At 48.6% G+C, this 27,005-nt stretch overlaps 2 protein-coding genes across 10 annotated transcripts in view; one reads left to right on the forward strand and one right to left on the reverse strand.

The window, feature by feature from the left end:
* The window catches only part of EVC2 (EvC ciliary complex subunit 2), a 184,737-nt gene extending 173,714 nt beyond the window's left edge, over window positions 1-11,023 (reverse strand). For all 5 annotated transcript variants that reach the window (XR_007725944.1, XR_007725942.1, XR_007725943.1 and 2 more), the window contains exon 1: window positions 10,738-11,023. Coding sequence is in view for 2 of the 5 variants with exons in the window: in XM_050792076.1 (XP_050648033.1) it covers window positions 10,738-10,965 (228 nt within the window). In the remaining 3 variants the exon portion in view is untranslated. The remainder of the gene's footprint in view (window positions 1-10,737) is intronic.
* A 2,589-nt stretch (window positions 11,024-13,612) lies between these two features.
* EVC (EvC ciliary complex subunit 1) overlaps window positions 13,613-27,005 on the forward strand; it is a 97,601-nt gene continuing 84,208 nt past the window's right edge. For 3 of the 5 annotated variants that reach the window (XM_050792090.1, XM_050792093.1, XM_050792094.1), the window contains exons 1-2: window positions 13,613-13,967; window positions 22,012-22,137. In XM_050792090.1, coding sequence (XP_050648047.1) covers window positions 13,794-13,967; window positions 22,012-22,137 — 300 coding nt within the window. In that variant the 5' untranslated portion in view covers window positions 13,613-13,793. Of the gene's footprint in view, window positions 13,968-14,748; window positions 14,954-22,011; window positions 22,138-27,005 lie in introns of all 5 variants that reach the window. The other 2 variants (XM_050792091.1, XM_050792092.1) reach the window with 2 other exon arrangements.

Genomic DNA, 27,005 nt, shown 5'->3' on the forward strand with positions numbered 1-27,005 from the left:
CCCGGGAGGCGGAGCTTGCAGTGAGCTGAGATCCGGCCACTGCACTCCAGCCTGGGCGACAGAGCCAGACTCCGTCTCAAAAAAAAAAAAAAAAAAAAAAAAAAAGTGGCGATAAATAATCTTTGTAAATGGCTCACATGGAGAGGACCTGCATTTTTTTTTTTTTTTTAAAGACAGAATCTCACTCTGCCGCCCAGGCTGGAGTGCAGTGGCGTGATCTCGGCTCACTGCAGGCTCCGCCTACTGGGTTCACGCCATTCTCCTGCCTCAGCCTCCCGAGTAGCTGGGACTACAGGAACCCGTCACCACGCCCGGCTAATTGTTTTGTATTTTTAGTAGAGACGGGGTTTCACCGTGTTAGCCAGGATGGTCTCGATCTCCTGACCTCGTGATTCACCCACCTCGGCCTCCCACAGGGCTGGGATTACAGGTGTGAGCCACCGTGCCTGGCCAAAGACTTGCACTTTTATCCGGAGGTGTGAAGTAAACTTTTCTAAGTCAGCCATCCCCGCCAGCTTCTGAGTAGAGAATTCTCTTCCCTTTCCCAGGGAGAGAATCAGCGCCCTCATGAATGCATTTCTGGGAGCTGTCAAGGGAGGATGCACCATGTGGTTAAAACGTCTTATCATCAGACAGACCTGGGTTCAAACCTCAGCCCTGCCCTCCATCAACTCTGTGACCCTGAGTAAGCCAAGAGCCTCCGAATTCCCAAGATCCTGCAAGTTTCCACAGTGTCAGATAACACACTAGATGGGAAGTGGAGAGAACTGGACTCCAGCTGGAACCATTTATTCACTGTGTGTCCTTGGCTAAGTCTCAGCCTCTCTGAGCCTCAGATCCCTCTTCTGAAAAGTGACCTCAAAGCCTCCCCTGAGTCTGCTCAGCCTCGTTGGTGATAAAAATTGGTCTAAACTGAACCTGGCCAAACCCTTCCAATTTATGTTTGTCAATCACTGGGCTCTAGAAAGACTCGGACCTCTCTACTGAATAATAATAAAAGCTCTCCCAGATGGAACCTTCTCCATGAACCAGTGCTTACACTATGTGCACTGAGTGAACTGCACAAGTAGTCCCTATAGTAACCCATGAAGCATTATCCTCATTTTACAGCACCACCCCCAGTCTACGGTAACAAGGTAACACTCCAGAGCCTGGCATGCAAGCAGCCTGGCCCAGCACGTGTGCTCACCGGCACCTGCACGCAATGGCTGGTTTCTGTGTAACGGAAGGAGAAAGGATGTGTATGCGAGCTGAGCAGCATGCTCAGGACTGGCTTTGGGGTCCAGTTCCGATGACTAGTCCGTGTGGCTACCGTTCACTTGGCTCTCACGTGGGCCAGACACCACGGAAAGCATGAGATGGGACGGGATCGATGGGACACTGTTGTGGCCACCGTCTGTGTGTTTCAGGCCCAGTCCTTACAGACCTCCAGGACCCTACCTAGGGCAGTTCTGCTGGTGTGACGTAAGCCCAGCCGGACTGGAGGTTGATTTTCCCCCAAAAGTATGGAGGAGGCTCACCCACAGAGATGGAGACTTGTGGAGGGACACAGAGGAAATAATGGAAATTGCAGAGACAGAGGCAGAGACAGGCAAGAGGTGAGGGAAGAGGGAAAACGGGTGCAGCTCAATCCAGCCAGTCTTCTCCCAAACCCACCCCAGCATTCCCCGTTGATGGAGCCAAACATTTGGCTTCAGTTTTTTCACATGGAGCTTATGTTATGTTACGGGCAGCATAAATAATTCTATTTAAAATAGTAAATTATGGTACAAACATTCTATGGAGTACCAGGCAGCTATTAAAAAGAATAAAGCAGCATGATTGAGAATTCCACTTCTGGGCATATACGCAAAATAACTGAAAGCAGGATCTTGTAGAGATATTTGCACATCTGTGTTCACAGCAGCATTATTCACAATAGCCAAAAGTGGAAGCAAGCCAAATGTCCATCGATGGATGAATGGATAAGCTAAATGTGGTCTATTCATAAAATGGAATATGCAGCCTTGGAAAGGACAACATAGGGAGACCCCATCTCTACAAAAAAATAAAATAAAAAGAAAATTAACCAGAAGTGGTGGCACATGCCTGTACTGCCAGCTATTTGGGAGGCTGAGGCAGGAGGAATTACTTGAGCCCAGGAGGTCAATGCTGCAGTGAGCTATGATCATGCCACCGCACTCTAGCCTATAAGATAAAGTGAGACCTTGTCTCAAAAAAATATTAGTAATAAATAATAAGCTGGGTATAGCGGCTAATGCCTGTAATCTCAGCACTTTGGGAGGCTGAGGAGGGCTGATCACTTGAGGTCAGGAGTTTGAGACCAGTCCGGCCAACATGGTGAAATCCTGCCTCTACTAAAAATATAAAAATTAGCCGGGCATGGTGGTGGGTGCCCGTAATCACAGCTACTTGGGATGCTGAAGCAGGAGAATCACTTGAACCCGGGAGGCAGAGGTTGCAGTGAGCAGAGATCGTGCCACTGTACTCCAGCCTGGGTGACAGAGCAAGACTCCGTCTCAAAAAATAAACAAAAATAAATTAATTAATTAAATAAAAAGAAATAATAATAGGGGAAACTATGTATGTGTGTGGCAGAGGAGGTATATGTGAACTTTCTGTGCTATGTGTTCAATTTTTCTGCAAACCTAAAACTGTTCTAAAAATTACAGTCTATTACTTAAGAACAAATATATCCATGTGGTCTCTGATATGAACATGTGCCAATAGATGGCAAGGCATCCATTGGATGGTGCACTGAACTCCACACAAATGTACCTTTGTACAACCTCTGTCCCCTGGAACTTTCTATCCATTCTTTCAGCCAGCATCTTCTGCCTGTTAGACACTGTGCTAGGGATCACATGTCAGGCAAAGCAGACCTGGCCCCTGACCTCACACAGGGACAAAGCTCTCCTTACCAGTGGACATTGCCACTTGGGAGGAAGAGGCAGGTTCCCAGGGAGCAAAGGACCCAGGCTGACCTCCATGAGAAGCCCTTGGGTAGCCCTGGTGCCAGGTACCCTCGGCCAGGCCTCCCAGGGCAATCTCGCTGGTTTCTGGGCATCTCTGATTCTTGTCCTCACCGCAGTCCCCAGCCTGGGGAGGTGCCTCTCTGGGGACTCTGGCCACCCTGGGCAGCTGCTCCCATAAGCACCATGCCAGGTGCAGCCAATAGCACCGTCCAGTGGCCAGCCTGCTCCTCCCTGTCATCCCTCTCTTCAAGCTGACACAGCTACTGTCAAGGTCACCACAGCCACTCCAAGCTTCCACTTAATGACCAGTCCTCCTCATTGCACACACTTACCAGCAGCATTCGATATGTGCTTATTCCAGCTTCCCGTGGCTGCTGGACAAATTACTGCAAATGTAGTGCCTTAAAACAATACACATTTATTCTCTGATAGTTCTAGAGGTTAGAAGTCTGACACAGGTCTCAATGGACTAAAGTCAAACTATTGGCAGGGCTGTGCTCTTTTCTGGAGGCTCCAGGGGAGAACCCATTTCCTCCCCTTTTCCAGCTTTCAGAGACTGCTGCGCTCCTTAAGTTCATGGCCCCTTCCTCCATCGTCAAAGCCAGCAGCAGCTGAGTCCTTCTTACATTGCATCTCTCTGACCTTCTTCCAACATCTCCTTCTGACTCTCTCCTCTGCCTGCTTCTTCCGCTTTTAAGGACCCTGATGATTACATTGGGACCATCAGATAATCCTGAATATATTCCTTATTTTAAGATCAGTTGGTCAGCAACCTGAATTCCTTGTATAATGTCAACTCCCATGGCCATGAAACCTAACATATCCACAGGTTCCAGGGGTCTAGATGCGGGCATCTTTGGGAGTCATTATTCTGCCGACCATGGTGAGCCCCTTCTCCCTTCCTGAAATGCTCTCCACCCTTGACCTTTGGGTCGCATTCCTGGTTCCCTTTTATAGAGGCCACACGTTCTCTGCCTCCTCTGTTGGATCTTTTCCTGTTCCCAGTCAAAAGACCTGGGGTTGCTCCAGGGCACTCTTTCCAGTCGAGAGTTCCTCCTGAGGTGAGCTCATCCAGCCCCTCAGATGTTAAAGGTCATTTATACACTGACTATCCCCCATGTAAATCTCTAGTCCAGATTTCTCCCCTCAAATCCAGACGTGAACGCCTAAGAGACACGTCGAACTCAACAGCAGTGATTTCCAACCCGAGGCTGCTGCACATTAGCCAGTGGCATCTCCTTTCTGCTATTTGCTCAGGCCCAAATCCTTGGATTTGTCCTTGATTCTTCTCTTTCTCTCTCTCAACCCAGAACCAATCCCAGTAAACCCCACTGGCTCGACCTTGAAAAAACATCCACAGTCCAGCAACCTCTCAGTAGCCCACCATTATCTCCCAAGTTTAGCTCCCCTCCATGGCCCCCGGGCCTCCCGCCTGCCTGCTCGCCACTTTCCTGCTCACCCCTCTGCCTGCCATCTGTTCTCACCCCTGCCACGGGGGTGCTTGGAAAGGAAACATGAGACAGGGTCACTTTCTTGCTCAAAGCCCATCCACAGCATCTCATCTTACTCAGAACAACTGTCGGAGTCCTGGCCAGAAACACGGCCTTGCCCGTCCCTCACTCCACTCGGAGATCTGCTTAGCTGTCACCTCCTTGAAGCACCTTTCCTGCCTGTCCATATCACAAGCGCTGCTCATCTCTCAGACCACTCTGCCCGCTGTGTGCATCTCTCCAGCCCCCAACCACCGGTGGACACACCACAGAGTAACATGATTCCTGCCTTTTTCCAGCTCCAAGAATGCAGGCTCCTTAAGAGCAGGGGCAGGTCTTGGTCTGCCTTGCCCTGTTGTATCTCAAGCATTTAGGACACAGCCTGGCACCTAGAAGGCCCTCAACAGCCATTGCGAATGAATGGCCCAGAGGCCTGGTCTCTACTCCCCTCCACTGCCTCCTCCCCTTTCAATCAACTTCCAGTAGAACAGTCTGCATTGATGAAAATGGTCTAGAATCTGAGCTGTCCAATATGGTAGCCACTAGCCAGATGGGGGCCACTGACATGTGAAATGTTTAAGTTTAGTCATACATGGCGACTGTAGTGGACAGTGTCCTTTTAGACCATCTGGGAAATGGTTGTAATTTCCTTAGTTCTCTCTCTGTAAGAAGGGATGATAAATTAGCACAAAAATCTTGTGTTCAGGTTTACAAAGCACTTTCTTGTAGAGCCTAGACACTGACAACAAGTGCGTTGGGATAGGCAAGTCTTGGTGGGCATATTCACCTCACCTGGAATCACTGAGGCCTCAGTTTCCTCATCTGTACTATGGGGATATTATACCTTCTTCATAAGGAATTTTAAAAGATTAAGGCCGGGCACGGTGGCTCACACCTGTAATCCCAGCACTTTGGGAGGCCGAGGAGGGCAGATCATGAGGTCAGATCGAGACCACCCTGGCTAACACGGTGAAACCCCGTCTCTACTAAAAATACAAAAAATTAGCTGGGCATGGTGGCGGGTGCCTGTAGTCCACTGCACTCCAGCCTGGGTGACAGAGCGAGACTCGGCCTCAAAAAAAAAAAAAAAAAAAATATTAAACCAGAAAATAAATGTAAAGCTTTAGCATAGTGCCCAGCACAGAGTAAATACACAGCAAATAAACAATTGTTATTATTGCTATTATTACTACATATTACTATGTATTGCCATCCAGTAAGTCCTTACTTAACATCATTGATAGGTTCATAGAAACTGTGACTTTAAGCCAAATGGCATACTGTATAGCAAAACCAAATTTACCATAGGCTAGTTAATACAGACAAGAGCTGTTCCTATAGCATACAGCGCTTCTTTTGCTTAAAGTCAAAGTATCCAAGAATCTACTGATGTCCCGTGAGGAGTTACTGCATATCATCATAACTATTATTATCACTGCTCTTGTTACTGTTCTTATCATCACCATCATCATCATTTCTGATAATGCCAAGAAGTAACTATAAAATCACCACTTTGCAGATGAGGAATGTGAGTCTCCGAGCTGGACTGAGCACCAACTTCAGGAGAATGGAGACTCAGGCACGTTGAGTGCTATATCCCCAGGAGCCGCACAGAAGCATCAAGACTACCCAATAAATATTTATAAATTGACACATGAAATATCCAAGTGTCCACAGCTAGTAAACAGTAAAGCTGAGGTCAGAACTCATGTTTCTAGACTCTTAGCCCCGGTTCCAAACCCTCAGCCACTGCCTCACCACTTCCTGCCAACCTCAGTTACTTCACTTGCATTCACTCATTCAACAAATACTTTTGATCACCTACTATGTGCTATTTTGAAAATGAGGATACATCGCCAAAGGAGACATCAAATGCTCTACTCTCAAAACACTATTTAGGAAAATTACCAGCAAAATCATAGTATACTATATATAATTCAAACAAAACAGTAACATACCGTAAATAGTATATTAGAAGGTGATAAGAACAGTGGAGCAAAATAAAGAAGGAAAAAGGGACAGAGAGTAATGCTATTTTAAATGGGGTGATGTTGAAAGGGCTGTCGGGGTATCGGGGGAGGAGCATTCACTTAGGCAGAGGAAAGACATGTGCAAGGGCCCTGAGGTGAGAACACACCCAGGTGTTCAAGGAACACAAGGAGGTCCGGGTGCCTGAGCAGGGCGAGTGAGTGGTTTCTGCTCTGGGGACAATGGGAAACCACCATGAGCTACTCTGTGATGAGTGGCATAATAGTCATTTTAAATGGGACACTCTGGCTGCTCTGTTGAGAACAGAGAAGTACTCAAGGGGAGACGCAAGGAGGTCAGTTAGGTGGCTCCACAATAATCCCAGAGAGAAGGTGGCAATTCAGATGAAGATGGTGTTTGTAAAGAGAGTGAAAACTGTGCTAATTGTGGGTGTGTTTTGAAAATAAAACCCACGCGATGTGCTGACTAAATGTGGGGCTTGGGGAGAGGGAGGAGGCTAGGAGGGTGCCAAGGCCTTCGGGTCCAGGAAGAAGAAAGACAGAGGAACCACTGGCAGGAAGGGAGCCTAGGGGCAGGATTTAGGTTCTGCCTTGGTGCATCAGTTGTGGAGTGCCCATGAGTCTCCACGAACCATGGCAGGTAGGCCTGCAGATCCATGGTGGAGCTCAGATAAGGTCTTGGCTGGACATGGAAATTCGGGAGCTGCCAGTGGATAGATAGATCACCAAGGATGTGAGTGTTGACAGAGGGAAGAAGAGAACCCAGCACTGAGCCCTGGGGTGCTCCGGCCATTAAAGATCAAGTGAAGCACAGACACCCTCAAGATCTCCATCTTTCCTGACCAAGCTCTCAGGAAGTTTTGTTTTGTTGTTGTTGTTGTTTGAGAGAGGGTCTTGTTCTGCCATTCAGGCTGGAGTGCAGTAGTGAGATCATAGCTCATTGCATCCTCACACTCCTGGTTTCAAGCCATCTTCCTGCCTCAGCCTCCTGAGAACCTGGGAATACACAGGCATGTGCTATCACACCCAGCTAATAAAATATATATATATATGTTTTTGTAGAGGTGAGGGTCTCACTGTGTTTCCCAGGCTGCTTTTGAACTCCTGACCTCAAGCTATCCTCCTGACTTAGCCTCCCAAAGTGTTGGGATTACAGGCGTGAGTTTATTTGACTAATAGTTCCCTTAACTTGGAATTCCAAGGCTGCAATTTTGAAAGCTATAGTAATTACACAGTGTAACAGATAATGTTACATCGTATCTGGCTGATTTTTTGTTGTTCTTTTCTACAAATTTGGGACACACCCAATCCACTGAACTTGGCATCACAACCAACCTAAATTACTGTTGTGTGGTGCTTCAAGTAAAATAACAAAATGATACTATTAGCATAATGAAATGGTGAAAATGATGAAAGGATCCCATTCTGAAATAGACACTTATCTTTCAAAGGGGCTGGGTGGTTTCTTTCATCTGAATTCTTAGGACATCAGATAAGGCTTGCTACCGAGCAGTGATTTCTCAGACTTGTTGGTCTTGGGACTTCTTTACAGATTTGCCAATTATTGAAGGCTCCAAAAAACTTTTGTTTGTGCTGATTATATTTATCAACATGTACTCTCTTTAAATTAAAGGTGAGAATATTTTAAAGTGTCTATTAATTCATTTTAAATAGCAATAACAATGTCATTCCATATTAACATAAACAGCATATTTTCTGAAAACTAAATAAACTAAAACTTTTATTTTCTAAAATAAAAAAGTGAGAAGAATTACTTTTTTTTTTTTTTTTTTTTTTTTACATTTTTGCAAACCTAATCTATGTCTCACTTAATGGAAAGAGTTGGATTCTTAAATCTGCTTGTACATTAAATCTGCTGCAATATCACACTTCCTGTCACCTTGGAAAACTCCATCACACAATTGTGAGAAAATGAGTAGACAAAGTAAGTAATATCTCAGCATTACTGTGAAAATAGCTCTGACTCCATGGACCCTATAATGGTTCAGTGACCCCAGGGAGTCCCTGGGCCCCACTTTAAGAACCACTGGGGAATAAAATGCATTCCCAGTGGGCATCAAATGATGAAATTAAAAAAGGTAAAATCCCCGCCCACAGTAACTCACAGTCCAGCAAAGGAAACAGACAAGCAGCCAAAACGATGTGTTAAATGTTCTCACCAAGACATGTCCCAGTATCAGGGTGCCAGAGACTTGGAATATGACAAGCCCCTCCTACATGTGGGCCGCACCCACGATGATTCCTCCACCTGGGATGTCCTCTCCCCACTCTTTCCCTGGCTAAACCTGCCCATCCTTCAAGTCTCAACTGACCTCCCAGACTAAATGATCTCCTTCCTCCGCCCTCTCTCATGGCTCCCCATCCTCCTCCTTCCAGCAATCACAGTGTGCAATTAGGCATTGGTCTCCCAGCCCCCTGCACACAGCACGGGACTTAGCAAAGGTGCAATTAATATATATAGAGAGATATAGATATTGAATGAATGGATGGATAGATGGCATCAAATAATTACATGAAGGCATCAAATAATTACAATAGGAAGAACTAACCTGTGCCTTAGGGAACTGTGCTCTGGAAACAGCCCTTACACCACTGCTCAGAAGAGAAAGCAGAGACCTGAGGGCTGTGACTTGCCCCAGGCCCCAGAAGAGGGAGTGGCCGAGGCAGGGACACACATGGCTGGAGCTCTTTCCTGTACAGTGTGCAGAAGGGCTGTCCAAGACAGGCCCAGAGAGATGGAGGAAGGCTGGTCCCATGGACAGCTGGGATGGGTGTGGGCAGGGCCAGGGCCCAGGGGATGTGCTCAAGATGCCAAGGGCACCTGAACACAGGTGCTCATTCCCAGATTCCTGCAAAGGCAGGGGCGGCCCTTAAGGGTGAGGTGCTCTAGACCCACCATGGTCCTAGATAGCTTCAGGCCCTTCCCAGTAGGCACCGTCCCTCCCTTCTGGCAGGGACCACCCTCAACATCACTGTGGCTGACAGAGACCAATGTGCGCCAGGATCTTGACGCTGGCTTCCCAGAAGGAAGAGTTTGTGCAAAGCAGGTGAGGCCAGGCGCACGGGCTCTGAACTCGGGGGCCAGGGAGAGAGCACAGGACAGGCCTGGGGATTCGACTCCCTGAGCCTTGGTTTTGTCACCTGCAAAACCGGCCAGATACTCCCACCTCACAGGGCAGATGAAAGAACCCAGGGAACATGTTCTGTCATTAGACTTTTGAAAGCTCAGGACACTGACATGGCATTTCTCCAGTGAAAACCTAAAGACAGAAAGGGAGCAGGGTCTCTTTTAAGGCTAAACTTCTGGAAGTGTCGCAAGTGCCCTGGGGTAGAGAACACAGCAGGACAGGACCTACCACCCGAGGAGAGAGGTGGGAGGACCTCAGGGTAGCATCAATGGCCAGACCACTGGCCAGGGCACTTCTGGGAATAGGAGCCTGGGTGTGCTGCCAGGGACAATAAGGTGGGGGAGGGAGGAGTGCCAGCATGGGACGGGAGTGGTGGGATGTCTACCAGGACAGACCACCCCAGAGGTCTGGGGGAAAATGGATGCAAGAAGTGGGAAAACCATCACCAAGGGCTAGAGGTGAGGTGGTGGGACGTGAAGCCAGGGGGTGGCAGTGGGGAGGGAGGAGGGGCAGACATCCGAGCTGATTTGGAGGAAAAGGCACTAGGACTGGTGACCAACTTTGTGGGGGGAGGTCAAGTCTAGGGTGACAGGCAGGGATCCACGCCTTTCGAGTTTAGGACCACAGAAGGAGGGCCAGGGTGAAGTAGGAAGTGGCTAAATCCATCAGCCAGGAGAGTTCAGTCACCTAAGAATCCAGCCAAGAGTCCCCACTATCAACAACCGCTGCAATCTCCCAGTGCTGGCCTCTGCAAGGCGCTCTGTATGCGTGAGCTCATCTAACCCACTTCCACCCTCTGGGGTGGACGCCGCCACGGCCCTGTTTCAACGATCAGGAAACTGGGGCACAGGAGTGACCTGCCCTAAGTTAAAGTTCGTAAAATGGAGAACAGGATTCGAACCCGGGTCGCTGGTGAAGTCCAAGGCCGCAGGTGCCACACCCCGAGGAAGGTCTCTAGTTTCCCTGAAGCTTTCTGGCCATGAGCGGGATACACCTAAGGGCCGCGAGGCACCCTGTTCAGATCCTGCCCTCTCGCATTCTTTGCGAAATACTAAGGGTCCTCCCTGCCACCACCGGTGTAGACGAAGTCAAACCACTAGAGTCAGACCGGAGCCTGGGGGCGGGCCCTCCTTACCTGCGTGCTGCTCTCGGGCCCCACCCCGCTCCGCCCGGGAGGAGTCCTCAGGCCAGGCCCAGACCCGGGAGCCACCTGGGGATGCCGGGGTAGCTGCGCGCCAAGGGGACGCCAGCGGGGACTTGAGCTGGCGTCGAGACAGCCTCGGTCCCCCAGCGCCAGGGCTACCGCCAGGAGGCCCCCGGCCAGCACCCACGTGGCGCGCCCCCGGGAGCCCGAGGGGCCCATCGCCTGCCGGGACCCGCTACCTCAAAGCGGCGGGTGCCGCCGAGTCGCCGGAGCTTCCGGACCCCAGGCCCGCCCCGCCGCCGAGCATGCTCAGTGCGAGCCGCCGCCGAAAGTTTTCTGGAACAAACACCCGCATCTGGAGCTCGGCGGGCCGGGAGGTGCCGGACGGGCGTGGGAGGGGAAGAGCAAGCTGGCGCGGCCCGGGCGCCCGGCGGCCTGGCCTGGGTTTGCTTCCGCCCAAACCAAATCAGAGCGGGTCACTCCCCTGCTCCTCAAGGTTACCAGGGCCCCAAGGGCCCCTCCGCTACCACCTACCCGGGTCTGTAAGCCTCTGTTCAGACGCACTTCTCCTGGGAACCGTTTCCTGACACACGGATGTGAATCCGGAGTTTCCTTATCCCCGTTTAGAAAACCGAGAAGCACTTGGAGCTCGGGGCCACGAGTTCTGGAGCACCCAGAGGGTTCAGGACAGCTCGGGGAGGAGGGGGTGGCGGGGAGAGAAGGAAAAGGACCCTCACTTCCGGTTGCGTTCAGTGCAGCCCAGCTGAGCACCCACTGCCCGAGCCTGCTGTGGCTCAGCCCTGGGCCTGCCCGGGTGCCCCTCGCATTCCCAGTGGGAAACAGGCCAGCCGCTGGGCCACCTCTCTGGAGACCTAGAAAGAGGGCAGCTGGTGTCTGAAGTCGCAGCACTGAGCAAGCTCTCCCTGAACTCTCCGTGGGGTCAGGGGTTTGCTTTGCCAAGGGAGGCAGGAGGAGGAGGAGAAAGACACAAAAAAGGGGGACAGGTGGAGCCTTTTGTCTGCTTCCTCATCCCTGCCTAGGTCCTGAGTGACAGCTGACACCTGTTGATGGGAGAGGGCTCCACTCCAGCCATCCTTCCTCCAGGGCAGCCTGTTAGGCTGTCTAAAGTCTCAGGCCAGTGAGCCTGGCCCCTGGCAGCCTATCTCCCCATAACCCAGACCATCCAAGGACAGGCCTTTCCTGAGCTAACATGGACAAGGCCATGGGGTTTGAGAAGCTGAGAATTTATAAGCCAAGTTCCCCACACCAGGGGGTACGTGGCAGCTGTCAGGCATGAGACAAGGCCACAGGCTAATTGCCAAGCCTGTTGCTGGACCATTGGTATTATTTGACAGTCGGTAATTTAAAGGTTAATTTAATAGTCAACTTTATCATAAAGTAAAATGCAAATAACCCTACATTTAAAACATCTTCTTATTACTATTTTTTATACAGTCAGGGTCTCACCGTGTTGCCAAGACTGGTCTTAAACTCCTGGGCTCAAACAATCCTCCACTTCAGCCGCCCAAAGTGCTGGGATTACAGGTGTGAGCAACCACACCTGGCCCAAACACCACATTTTAAAAACTAAAGCCTAAGCATTCATGGAAATACCCAGCGTAAAACAACAGCATCAAGTTACTGCCCTCATATGCGTCCCCAGGAACTTGGAGATGCTTCTAAGGAAATATATAAGAAGCTCCCCATAGCGGAGAGTTTGTCCTGAAGCCAGACAGACACAGGTGTAAATGGGACAATAATTCTGTCCCACTCCTTAATTGCAAGACCTTAAATGAGTCACCTCTCCTCTCTAGCTGTCAGTTTCTTCGTTTATAAAAAGGATGAAGAATTTGGGTAACAGTTCTCATCTTGCCACGAGGAAATGATGAAACAAATTAGAAACAAGCTGGACATCCAGGCTGAAAGGGCAAAGCCTTCCTCTGCTGAAACAGATCCACATGGTGTTCCCTAGCCTGGCCCACACAGGTAATTAAGCTCCACAGGGTAGGAGTGTGTGTGTGTCTGCGTGTGCCCTTGCGTGCAAGTGTGCAGTCATGCACATGCATGTGTACTTTACCCAGGCACCCAGGACAAAAGCAAACATCTAGTAGCTACCCCATAAATGTTTGTTTAAAGCAAACACAGAGTGATGAACTGGTCTAATTGTTTACCCCTCTACACAACTATGAGATACTCACTACCCTGGACACTGCCTGGTTTGTGGCTGACCTATCCCCCAGCCTGCAACACACAAATAGATTCTCCCCAAGTGCTGAGTAAATGAATGATGGTGCAGTGTACTAGACCTAGTGGGGACCGGGTGTAAGGGTCTCTCTACACAGCGTCTCAGTGGGGACTGGGTGTAAGGGTCCCTCTACCCATCCTCCTAGGAGAGACTGAGGGTAACGGTCTCTCCACCTATTGTCTTGACCTTCCCTGGGAGAAAATAAGATTAAAACGGGAGACTTCGCGTGAGCAAGTTCAGAGGCGTGGAGGGCGGTGTGGCTCCGGGAAGGTTGATGGGTAGAGGTTAGGGGCAAGGGCAAGGGGTTGGACTTGCATTGGTCCCAGCGTTTTCATCAGGAGGATGGGCGGAGCACCCACCGCAGAGGGTTATGGAGAAAGTTAATGAGATTATTAAGCTAAATGCTTAGCATATTCTAAGCCTCAATACAGTTAAAGGAGACTTCCTCGGTGATAAAGGTCTCTCTTTCTCCCCAGGAACCCAGGAATCCCGGTGGAAACCGTGCACCCTCCGGAAGGGTCCGGGGCTGGGAGGCGCGCCTCTTGCTGGGCATGCTCAGTGCAGGGGCAGGGCTGAGGCGGGGGTGGCTGAAAGTTTTGAGCGGTGATCCAGGCTCCTCCCTCCGGCTCGGCGAAGCAGGGAAGGGGAGAGGAGTAGGAGTCGGGAGACTGCACAGGCCGGAAAGTCTGCGGGGCGCGCCGCGCCCCTGGCCCGCCCGGGCTCCGAGTCTCGCGTCGCCGCCCTGGCGGGGACGGTGCAGCAAGCAGCGGGATGCGGCGGGGCGGCCGCCTGAGCGCCCCAGATGGCCGGCGGCGGGGCGGCCTGCAAGAGCGACGCGCGGCTGTTGCTGGGCCGGGACGCGCTGCGGCCGGCACCCGCGCTGCTGGCCCCCGCCGTGCTGCTGGGCGCCGCGCTCGGCCTCGGCCTCGGCCTCTGGCTCGGCTGCCGCGCGGGCCGCCGGAGCCCGCGACACCAGGTGGGTCGGCGGAGCAGACAGCGGTGGGGCGGGGGGCGGGGGGCGGGGCGCGGGGCGCGTAGCTTCTCTGTCGTGCGGACCTGGAGACCTGGCTCTGTGACTCCTTGAGCCTGGTTGGGGACTTCGCGCGCAACTGCTCAGGCGTCGGGTTCTCCTGCTCCAGGAGGAAGGTGGCGGGGTGACTAGAGGGCATTGACCTGAGGTCCCCTGCGGTGCCTGTTACATCCCGCTCCTTTGGGTGATCCTAGACAGCAGCCCATCCGCGCCACGCTTCGGTCTCCTTATCTGCAGCATCAGGGGTTTGGGCAGGATGCTGACCCCGCTCACCGTGGTGGACAGAAGGGCTGCTGGGACTCCCACGCCTGAATGCCTATTCCTGCTTCTGCCTTTTCCATCCTTCTGGTATGGGTTACATCGTCTGGCCTGAGTTCCAGCCGCCACATTGGCATTCGTTTTTTCATTCATCAGTAAAAGTTTTTTCACAGTAAAAGTTTTCGGGCACCTTCTACAGCCAGTCACTGGCCTAGGCACCACATTCGTGAGCAGGAGAGACCCTGCCTTGCCTGCTTGAGGTCCACAGCCTCAAGGAGAACGACGAGTTGCAAGTTTACAGCTATCAGTTATGACACCGCATGGGGAGTCTGCGATGGAGCACTGGCAATGCTAGTGTTTATTGAGTGCTGACTGTTTACCAGGCACTGAACTAGACCCTCTGCCTAAATGATCTCGATGAATCTCCACAACAGTTTGAGTTGATTTCATGAATGTCTCTGCTTTGCAGATGAGGAAACTGAGGCACAGAGGAGTTAAGTAACTTGCTAAAGTGACAGATGTGTCTAACCCCAAAGCCACTGTGTTCTCTGCATGGATGAGGGACGGGGTGGCTGCTTGAAGGAGACCAGTGGATGCTTCATATGCAAGTGGCCCTCATGGAATTGGCTGTGCATGGCAACGCCTGGCGTATGGCAGGCATTCCATCAGTAGTGGTATGGCCACTATTTTAGATCCTTGCAGCTTCTGCCTCTTTGGGGCGGGGGAGGGTAAAGTCTGTGAGATCAGAAACAAGATGGCATGGTCTTGCTGCCCCAATTTCTGGCCCGTGAGAAGAGGAGACAGATCCTGTGCGGGTTCCATGTAGGCATCAGAATGTGGTGACTCATGGGACGCGTTACATTGCAAAGGGCTGATCAGGGCTGAAACTAAGATAATGCAAGATGCTTGTAGGTGAGTTGGGGGTTGTCAGATCCTGCTGGTGATTAAGAGACACTAAGAGATGCTGGCTTGTTGCACAGAGACAGAAAGGAAAGCAACAGACAGAGACTTTGCTGGGTGCCCTATGCAGTGTTTGTAGACATCTGGTTCTTTATCCTTCACCCCATGAGGTGGAGGAACTGCCATTATCCCCACTTTACAGTGAGGCAGTGGATGCTCTGCAAAGTTATTTGACCAGGGTGCCACGATGAGTAAACAGTGGGGCTGAATTTCAACCCTAGTTGGTTTGAACCCCAAACCCAGAGCCTTAAGCATCTGCTACCTAGTCAGGTGGTGGTTAGTATCCCATTTCCTAGCTGAATCAGCTGAGGCTTACCGGGATTAACCAAGCCATCTGGGTTTGCACAGCTAGTCAGTTGAGGGTGATGATGGCTCAGACCAGGGTGGCAGCCATGGAGAGGTCTGTGGCTCAAAGTAGGACTAATAGGATTTTCTTACAGTTTGATGTGATTCTTGCAACAACCTTCTTTCTAATGAGATTCTTTTCCTCCTGTCTCCTCCGTCTAGTTTTTATTTATAAAATGTACGTCAGACATTATGACCCTCCTGGTTAAACACCTCCAGTGACTCCTGGCTGCCTGCAAAAGATAATGCCCATCCAGGCGCTGTGGCTCATGCCTGTAATCCCAGCCCTTTGGGAGGCCAAGGCAGGCTGATCAACTGAGGTCAGGAGTTTGAGACCAGCCTGGCCAACATGGTGAAACCCTGCCTCTACTAAAAATACAAAAATTAGCTGGCGTGGTGGCAGGAGCCTGTAATCCCAGCTACTCAGGAGGCTCAGGCAGGAGAGTCACTGGAACCTGGGAGGCAGAGGTTACAGTGAGCCGAGATCGTGCCATTGCACTCCAGCCTGGGCGATACAGCAAGGCTCTGTCTCAAAAAAAAAAAAAAAAAAAAGAAAAAAGAAAAATTAGAGACCAGTCTGACCAACATAGAGAAACCCTGTCTCTACTAAAAATACAAAATTAGCCAGGCATGGTGGTGCATGCCTATAATCCCAGCTACTGGGGAGGCTAAGGCAAGAGAATCACTTGAACCCGGGAGGTGGAGGTTGCAGTGAGCCGAGATCATGCCATTGCACTCCAGCCTGGGCAACAAGAATGAAACTCCATCTAATAAATAAATAAATAAATAAATAAATAAATAAATAAATAAATAAATAAAACAATACCCAGTTTTCTAGCATGGTGCATACAGTGGCTTACCTTCTCCAGAGCACCCATCCTAACGCACAGGTGCCCAGCCACTTGCCTCATCCTGCTCTCCAGCCACTCAAGACATCTCACTGTTCCCTGTCACCTCTGCACTTCTGTATATCTGTTCTCTCCACCTGCACTGGCCTTTCTCAGACTCCACCCTGCTCAGCCCTCAGGACCCAGAGAGATCGCCTTATTAACCAGGGAAGTCTTCATGACCTTCCATGCTAGATCAGGTACTTCCCTGCTTTCTGGGCATTCGTTGTTCTCCTCCTCTGTTCCAAGTCACAGTGTTATCTTGCACTGCTTTCCTTTTGCTGTTTTTGTTTTATTTTGTTATTTTAACTTATTTCATCATTAAACCTGTTTTATTTACATCGAAGTTGTTCATGCACATAATTTAAAGTATTAGTTCAAAAGGAGCAGTAGCCCCACCCATTTTCTACTTCTCCACAGTGGCCTTGTTAACTCCTTCAGCTGATTATTTTGAGAATTTACTTCCCATTTCTGAATAACGTGCCTATATTGCTGCTGCTTGCTTTTTTTTTTTTTTCTGTGTGTAATAGCCGTTGACCCTCCAATGTGGAAAGGAAGAGGACTTAGCTCTGTTGCCTCCCCTCCTCCATAAGATGTTCACTCTTCCCAACACCACTACCACCCTCCCGGTAGGGAGATTATAGGGGAATTTGGTTAAATTAGTATTCAGTGTTTCCATTATTACAATTCTGCAAACATCATTTACTGTAAGTTAAGGATCAGTTATGGTTATGAATACCTTCTTTTCTTGCACAACATTTTGTTTTTCCTGAAATTAATAGTTATTCTCTTTTTTTGTTTTTTGTTTTGTTTGAGATAGGGTCTCACTTTATTGCCCGGGCTAGAGTGCAGTAGCATGATCACGGTTCACAGTAGCCTTGACCTCTTGGGTTCAGGTGATCCTCTCACCTCAGCCTCCCAAGTAGCTGGTACTATAGGCTTGCACCACTATACCTGGCTAATTTTTTTTTCCTGTTTTTCGTAGAGTTGGGGTTTTGCCATGTTGCCCAGGCTGGTCTCAAAACTCCTGGGCTCAAGCAGTCCTCCTGCTTTTGCCTCTCAAAGTGCCAGGATCACAGGCTCATCACAGATGAGCCACCACATCTGGCCTCGGTTTTTTCATTTGTTTAGATTCTGTGTACTTATCATTCATTTAACTGTCCCCCATATATGTGCCTTTCTGTTCAAGACAATTGAATACATTAGATATTTGATCCATTTTATCTTCTTGAGAAAAACATGTCTCCGAGAAACATTCTGACAAGCTCTAGTTTGAGCTGGTTATTCTCTAGACAGCTCTCTAAAGTGTGGACCAGACCAGCAGCATCAATATCTTGGGGAGCTTGATAGAAATGCAAATTCTTGGGCTCTACCCCAGACTCACTGAATGAGAATCTCTGGGTCCAGCAAGCTGCGTTTAATAAGCCCTCCTGGTGATTTACATGTTCTTAAAGTTTGAGAAGCAGCTACTCATCATGCTGGGACTTTCTCATGTCTCTCCTGGGTTGAATCCTGTTTCAGGGATTCCCCTGCACTCCCCTTTCATTAGCTAATTTCCTTGCATGCCGGGAGCACATCCTTCAGTAGCTTTTTCAAAAAGGGATGGATGCAACTCTTTTGAGAACTTCTGTGTCTGAAAATATATTCTTCTATCTTTATACTTAATTTGGTAAGAATAATTAGATTGGAAATAATTTTCCTCCAGAATTTCGAAGGCATTTTTCCATTGTCTTTTTTTTTTTTTTTTTTGAGATGGAGTCTCACTGTGTCACTGAGGCTGGAGTGCGGTGGTGCGATCTTGGCTCACTGCAACCTCCACTTCCTGGGTTCAAGTGATTCTTCTGCCTCAGCCTCCCAAGTAGCTGGGACAACAGGCGTGCGTCACCATGCCCAGCTAATTCTTGTATTTTCAGTAGAGACGGGGTTTCGCCATGTTGGCCAGGCTGGTCTTGAACTCCTGACCTCGTGATCCTCCCACCTCGGCCTCCCAAAGTGCTGCGATTTCAGGGATGAGCCACTGCATCCGGCCTCCATTGTCTTAGAACTGTTGTGGAACCAAACTGGGTCCCACTCACCTCGCACAGTAAGACCAGATAGCTACACTGAGGTTTTGCAGTGGTAAAAAGGAAGGTGTTTATTCACAGGGCACCAAGCCAGGAGGACTAGGCAGCTCATGCTCAAATCCTGACCTCCCCAATGACTTGCACGTGAGGGTTTTTAAAGGTATAGGTAGATTTCAGGAAAGCAGAAGTTATAGGCAAAATTGTAAATCAGTACATGAAGGTTACAATTGGTTTTGGCCTAAAAGGGCGGGACATCTTGAAGTGAAGGCTTGTAGGTCAGAGGTAGATTCAAAGATTTTCTCATATGCATTTTGTCAAGGAAGAGAAGCTTTGTTTTAAAATGTGGGTTCAGCAGAAAAGAACATTAGCTCAGGCTCCTGGGCATGACTTCCTCCGGGCCCCCCAGGAAGAACTTTCAAACAAAGAATGGTGCTCAGAGTTCAGATCTCAGATAAGGGGCAGCGGAGGACCTCAGCCTCTGAGTGGATCCATTTGATGGGGGTCCAGGTTTCTGAAAAACAACTCAGGACATATGTTAAGTGTTATCTTTAATTTCTGTAGGGAAACCAAACATCTCCTGACTCTAACTTCCTGGCTATTGTTTTAAGTTACTATTACCTTCTTGCTTATCAAGTTGCTGATAATTTCCCTTGAAGAAAGTCAGGATTTTCCTTTATTTCCAGGCTAAGGGCAGGGGATTTGCAGGCCCATAAAAGGTGGGGACTCTGCTTCATCTCATAATTTCCATGGTTGCTGTTGAGAAAACTGATTCTATTCTGATCCTTGATACTTTATATGAAACCTCTTTTCCTTTTGTTCCTCTGTAGAATCTTAAAGAACCTTTACCTTTGCTCCTAATAAATAAAATTGCACCAGGATGGTCTTGGTGAAAGTCACTTGTCATCCACGGTGCCAGGCATTTGGAACGTCCTTTTGATAGAGAATCATTTTCTTGATATCTTTGATGATTCTTTTCCTTTTGTATGTTCTCTTCTTCCAAGAACTCCTATCATTTTTTTAGGTTGAATTGGGCTTCCAATCTTAGTCTTTCTCTCTCACTTCCCATCTCTGTCTTTTTTTTGTTTGTTTTTGAGACGGAGTCTCGCTCTGTCACCCAAGCTGGAGTGCAGTGGCCAGATCTCAGCTCACTGCAAGCTCTGCTTCCTGGGTTTACGCCATTCTCCTGCCTCAGCCTCCCGAGTAGCTGGGACTACAGGCGCCCGCCACCTCGCCCGGCTAGTTTTTTTGTATTTTTTAGTAGAGACGGGGTTTCACCGTGTTAGCCAGGATGGTCTCAATCTCCTGACCTCCTGATCCACCCGTCTCGGCCTCCCAAAGTGCTGGGATTACAGGCTTGAGCCACCGCGCCCAGCCCTCTTTGTCTTTTTTACATTACCGTCAGAAAGACGTTTCTTAACTTTGTACTTGTATTGAGTTTTTCATATTTTCAATTTTCAAGAGTCCTTTCTTTGTTCTGAGAATGTTCTATCCTGTTCTTATTTCATGAATGGAATACCTTCTCTGATTTCTCTGATAATATTTTAGTTGTTTATTTAAGGTGTTTTTTTTTTCTCTGCCTTGCGTAGTGTGTTCCCTGCTTGCTTTTTCCTTTTGTTTGTTTTGGATTTTATCTTTCGTATTAGAGTCTGTCCTCAAATGGCTGGTGACCCTCTGGACATTTTCAAGTGATGCTGGTGCTCCTTCTGTGGGATAGGTATTTTTTTTCGTCAATGTCTTTACTGTAGGACTATCTGACTGGGTTCTTCTTTGCAGGACATTTGTACAGGCCAACCATGCTTGGTAAACAACCCCCCAAATCTCTGGCCTCATCATCTACCCCAAGACTCACCCCAGACTGCTGCATCTACACAGGTTTCTCTCTGTGCCCAACATGGGCCTGCCTCAAGGCCTTTGCACTTGCTGTTCTCTCTTTCTAGAATACTCCTCCCTGAGATATCTCAATGACTGATGACCTCACTTCTTTTAAGTTCCTTCTCAAATGCCACTTTGTCCAAGAGACTTTGTCTGCCATCATCCTTCATTCCCCCACCCTCCACTATTACTCTAGAACACGATTGTCCCTGAATTACTATGTATTTTTTCATTTATTTGTTTGAATCTTTCTTCTCTCACTGCAATGTCAATGCCACAAAAGCCAAGGCTGTGTATTTTGTTCATTACTCTATTCCCAGTACCTAGAACAAGGCTTGACACAAAGCAGATGCTCAGTAATAGTAGCTGATTAACTCAGTGACAAACTGGTGATATTTCTTTACTTCAAAGATTATATTCATGAGCAGCTAGTGATTAAAGAGGAAGTTGAGAAGTATCCAGGATAACAGAATTTTAAATATCGTCTATTCTCCTTATTTGTGGTAGTTATGTTCTGTAAACTCACTGAGAACACAGCGTTAGTGAACACTGAACCATTGTTCCTAGGGGAGAAACAGGGTTAGGTTCCTACAAGCTTCTGGTCACAACATTTCCATTAACCAGTCAATATGTAGCATAGTTCTATGTATGTTTCAGTTTAAAGATATCTTATTTGATAGATATTTTTAATTTATTAACATTGGACTCACAGACATCAGCACTGTAACTCATACCTGAATGAATCTTCTGTAACACACCCATTTCTCCAGAGGGCATGCCATAGCTTTCTTGTGTTTTGGGAGACTAGATAGCACTTCTGCACTGTGTTTGGTGATTATTTTAAACGGTAAAGTCACCAAGAAAAAGCACAGAAATGCAAAAACTGTGCTACTAGAGTATGAAAAGGATGTTTACAGCATGAGAGCAGAGACAAGAAGGCAAAGTGCTACCTTGTTCCATCTCAACTGAGCACATGCATGCCGGGCAACTCAGATTGTTCATCCTCTGTGTGTATCCGTGAATAACTGTAAAAGCACCATGAGCATTGGTTTGGGGGTTATAAATAAATTTTAGCAAGTACAGGAATTGGCAAATACAGAATCCATAAATAATGAGCACTCATTGTAGTTCAGAATAGAAACTACTCTATAACTTCAGGTCACCTAACATATTTTCTTAAAAACCATTCAATGAAGTGATCAAAATCAACAGGAACATTAATATGCATGTGCCATTTCCCGTGCTTTGTTGTTAAATCCAAGGAGCTCCCAGTCCACTGGGGGTCCCAACCTAGAAGAAAAATGGAACAAGCTTTGCTCTGCATCTTAGCTCAAGTCCTGAAGGTGCACTGAAATGGGGGCATCCTGGAGGCCTTAGGGGGACTTCTCAGGAAGGTGACCTGTGCAGTCTTGAAGGATGTGTAGCAGACCCCACATAGGGTGGGAGGCATTACACACAGAGGACCAAGCTTGAGAAGCACAGAGGCGAGCAGAAGTGGCCGCTGGACTGGGGGAGTTAACTGGCAAAAGTCTTGGTGGGGACTAGGCCAACTGACCTCAGTGTTGTGTTTCTATCTACCCCCAACTCCTGACCTTTGGGTTTTAGAAAGACGACACTCAAAATCTGCTCAAGAATTTGGAGTCTAATGCGCAGACCCCCTTGGAAACTGGCTCCCCATCAAGGAGGAGGAAGAGAGAAGTGCAGATGTCAAAGGACAAGGAAGCTGTTGATGTAAGCTCGGTGTTGGTGTTTGTTTGTGGAGGCACATGTGGGAGGTGGGGTGTCCCCCTGGCAGCCAGGTGTCACGTAGACAAGCCTCTGACAGATATAGTTTCCCAATGGGCTGCTTTTTTTAGGCATAATTTACATACAATCAAATGTGCAGACTTTAGGTTTTACAGTTTGATGAATTTTGAGAATTGCACACCCCTTAGAACCAATATCCCCGCTGAGAATGTTTTCATCACCCAGCAAGTCCTCTAGTGCCCCTTTCTGGTCACTCCCCACCCCCACACACTTCCAGAGGCACCCATGCGTGGGATTTCCGTTGGTTGGTTCTGTGGTTCTAGAACCTTATGCAAATGGAACTGTGCTGTTTCGTGCCTGTGTTTCCTCCACAGAATGCCTTGAGATGTTTCCCTTTCATTGTGTATATCAATTCTTCCCCCATTTTTATTGCTCAGTGGCAGTCAACTGTGTGCATGTGCCACGCTTTGTTGATTGCTTTCCATTTGGTGGGTGTGTCATTGGTGGACTGGGCCGGTTTTAGAATTTGGCTGTGATGAATAAGCCTACTATGAATGTTGGTGCATACGTTTGCTTATTTTCATTTCATTTTACTTCCTTTAATTAAATCTCTAGGAGTGGGAGTGCTGGGCCTCTGGAAGAGATGTTAAAAAAATTCTCTTTGTTCCTGCCTTCCTGGAACCCTTACTCTATCCACAGAACATCGCTTTCTGGGTGAGCCCCGTGGGTGGAGAGGATGTGACATTTCTTGTCACCTCCTTGTCCCCTAGAAAGTACTGCAGGCTTCGTCTTCTGGGATAAGGGGAATGAACTAGTATTATTTTTTAGCATCTACTCATGCCAGGCAGTTTTACACCTCTCACCTGTGAGTGATGCCAACACTCACGTGAGTGATCTCCTGCCCTTCTCTCAGCAGCCACGTGAGGCTGATCTGAGTTATATTCCCGTTTTCCAGATAAGGAAGCCGAGCCTCAGAGGTAGGCTACTCTCCTGAGTCCCGCAGCTGGAGAGTAGCCAAGCTGATATTTGTCCTTGGGTTTGCCGGGCCCCTGCTCGGGAGTGCTACGTCTGCACACCTGACTCCTAGCCTCTGCCCCTTTCCAACCTGTTCCATCCTGTTCCGCAGCCTCAGCTTACCACAGAAGAAAGTGGGCTGGGGATTTAAAAACGGATTTCCCCAAAGGTCCAAAGTCAGTAGGGCTCAGCTTCTAGTTACTCTGAACAATCAGCTTTTGCATCAGCCCTGCATCTCCCTCCCTGGCTGGCGGGATCCTGTGGAGGGGGGCACTGCCCTGCTCTTGGCCAGCGTGGAGTCGGGGAGAGATGGGCAAGCCTCTGCTGCTATCCCGGGACATGGCTTGCAGGAGATGAGTCTGGAACAAGCAGATCTTTAACTTTACCCTTGGTAATTGTTAGCTTGATAATGGGTATCTGCTAGGTGTAGCCGAATAGTGAACAGGTAAGACATTACTAGGCAGGAAAATATGAGTTAACTTTACAGTGGGGTAGAAAGACTTAGGCCTCCCTACAAACACTGGTTGAGCCCCTATTTGGATGTGCCCTGTGCTGTCTCTGACACCGTGTGCTTGCCTCTCCACGTGTGTCTGTGTATGTCCCAGTCCATCACTCTCTCATGTGTCTCTGTGGGTCTTTCTGTGTGTGTCTTTATGGCAGTGTGTGAGCTGCAGGTACACAGCATCTCCCTGTCTCTGTGTCTCTCTTCCGCTCATCTCTCTCTCTACTGCTCTGCCCCATCCCACCCTCTCACACTACTAGAATGTGCTGATAGATGTGAAAACAGATGTCCACCCAAAAACTTGTACACAGATGTTCAAAGCAACACTATTCACAATAGCCAAAATGTGGAAACAACCCGAATGGAAAAACTGGAAAAATAAAATGTAATATATGCAGACATTGGAAGGTTATTTGGCCATAAAATAAAATGAGGGGCTGATCCATGCTACAACCTGGATGAACCTGGAAAACATGCTAAATGAAAGACGCCACTCACAAAAGACCACATGTTATAGGATTCCATTCCTGTGAAATGTCTAGAACAGGAAGATTTATACAGACAAAAGTAGATTAGTGGTTTCCGGGGGCTGGGGCAGAGGAAGGGGAGGGATGGGGTGACAGCAAAAGAGGACCGGGTTTCTCTTTGATGCCATGAGAATGTTTTAGGTTGACTATAGGCTGGGCATGGTGGCTCACGCCTGTAATCCCAGCACTTTGGGAGGCTGAGACGGGCAGACACTTAAGGTCAGGAGTTCGAGACCAGCCTGGCCAACATGGTGAAACCCCATCTCTACTAAAAATACAAAAATCAGCTGGGCATGGTCGTGTGTGCCTGTAGTCCTAGCTACTTGGGAGGCTGAGGCAGGAGAATTGCTTGAACCCAGGAGGCAGAGGTTGCTGTGAGCCAAGATTGTACCACTGCACTCCAGCTTAAGTGACAGAGCGAGACTCTGTCTCAAAATAAATAAATAAATAAATAAATAAATAAAGTTGACTATAGTGATGGCTGCACATATTTGAAGATACTGAAAACTATGAAATATTATGCTTTACATGAATGAACTGCAGGGTGTGTGAATTAAATCTCAAAGCTGTTAAACAAACAACGCAGCTCACACATAGGGTGTCCTTGAATGTGATAAAAACAGTGCTGGCTTTAGGACCTACAATCCTGGAACCCAGTCCCAGCTCTGCCACATGTTTGCTGTGTGATGTTGGGCAGGAAGCATAACCTGTCTGAGCCTCAGGTTTCTCATTTAAAATGACAGCAGTGATGGTGCTCCCCCTGCCATCCCCGAGTCACCCAGGGCTGAGTTAATGCGTGTGAACGTTCCTGCCACAGAATGGGTGCTCAATCAGTGTTTGCAGGGGTGCCTAAGTCTTTCTACCCTGCTGTAAGGTTATTTTTTTCTGCCTAGTAATGTCTTACTTGTTCACTATTCAGCTACACCTAGCAGATGCCTATTATCAAGCTAATAATTACCAAGGGTTAAGTGAAAGATCTGCTTGTTCCAGTGACCGGCTTGTCAGAATGCTCTTGCTTTCTGCAGACTGAGCTTGTCAAAATATGCGGTCAGGGCTGCTTTGGCCCAGTGGGTTGAGCTATAACTTTCTTGTCCTCCAGTGCACAGAAAACCAGGGCCTTGTAGTTCCTGCCACGCCTTGGATGACCTCTGTTTAATGAACAACTCATCTCAGCTGAAAACAAACAGAAAATTCCAGAAGGCTCTGAGGCATGCTATTCCACAGCCTCCGTCTCTCCATCCCATTCCTTTGCTGTGGAGGGAGGGAGAGTGGGTAGAGCCTGTAAGGATGCATTTACGCATTCTCTGAAAAGAACTCCTTTATATTGGTTACGGGAATGGCTTTTCCTTTCCTGCAATTATACTTTAACCAATTTGCTGAATAATTGCATTGCTCTAGCTGAGGAAGTTTTACCTTGTAGATTTCGCTGCAACCAATTTTCTAAATAATTGCATTGCTTTGCTGGGGAGACTCTTGGAATTTGGAGGACACCTGACCTTAATGAGGAGAGCTTTTAAAAACTAAAGGCAGTGGCTCCTGTTCAGGTAGCAGAGCCTGCTCCTTCCCTGATTTCGGGTATCACATGCTCCTGCATCCTTCATCCCCTGCCAAAGACCATGACCGTCCTTGGGCTGGCCCTGCAGGGGTTGCAGTCTGCAGGTAGACAGATCAGGTGGAGCCTTCCTGCCAGCCAGGGTGTGTGTCTGATGCCCATTTCCCGACTCCTCCATCCCCAGGTGCTGCACCCACAGGTCTCAGGTGGGCCCTGCACCAACATCCTTTCATTCTTTTTTTTTTTGAGATGAAATCTCACTCTGTTGCCCAGGCTGGAGTACAGTGATGCGATCTCAGCTCCCTGCAACCTCCGCCTCCCAGATTCAAGCGATTCTCCTGCCTCAGCCTCCTGAGTACCTGGGATTACAGGTGTGTGCCACCACACCCAGCTAATTTTTGTGTTTTTAGTAGAGACAGGGTTTCACCATGTTGGTCAGGCTGGTCTTGAACTCCTGATCTCATCATCTGCCCACCTTGGCCTCCCAAAGTGCTGGGATTACAGGTGCGAGCCACTGCGCCCGGCCCTTTCCTTTTCATAATTAGGTTTTTGTTTTGTATTCCCCTCTTGAAGGTAAACTCCTGGGAAGCAGGGATTTTGCTTTTCTCTCATGGTCACTCTTTTCTTTGTCCTTTCTTTTCTCCCCTGTTTGTAGGAAGTTTAAAAATGCACAGGGCCCTTTTGCTTTTGAATCTTTCCCTTGAGCAAATGTGTCTCCCCTGGATAGTCAGCCAGGGCTGCTGTCCTGGGTGTGACCTGTGAGGTCACAGGGACCATGCTCAGATACGCCCCCTCTTGGCTGGTGGACTCTGCTGTCACTGTCTTGAAATTCTTAATCATTATTACATAAGAATCCTCATTTTCGTTTTGCAGTGGACCCTGCAAATTAGTCCTGAGTTCAGCCTTTTCCATCTTCCTGCCATTCCTTGTTCACTGACAAAACTTCAAGCAGAAAGTGGGCCAGAATGCAGGGCATTGAGAGCAGGCCAGGCTCTGTACCCTCAGGTCAGAGGGAGGCCAGGAAGGGTTTTAAGAGGTGCATCGATGGAAATTCATGCTTAAAAAGACCATTCGGGCCGGGCGCGGTGGCTCACGCCTGTAATCCCAGCACTTTGGGAGGCCGAGGCCGGCAGATCACGAGGTCAGGAGATTGAAACCATCCTGGCCAACATGGTGAAACTCTGTCTCTACTAAAATACAAAAAGTTAGCCAGGCGTGGTGGCGGGCGCCTGTAGTCCCGGCTACTTGGGAGGCTGAG

This window comes from Macaca thibetana, chromosome 5 (assembly GCF_024542745.1).
Source record: "Macaca thibetana thibetana isolate TM-01 chromosome 5, ASM2454274v1, whole genome shotgun sequence".
Taxonomy (NCBI): domain Eukaryota; kingdom Metazoa; phylum Chordata; class Mammalia; order Primates; family Cercopithecidae; genus Macaca; species Macaca thibetana.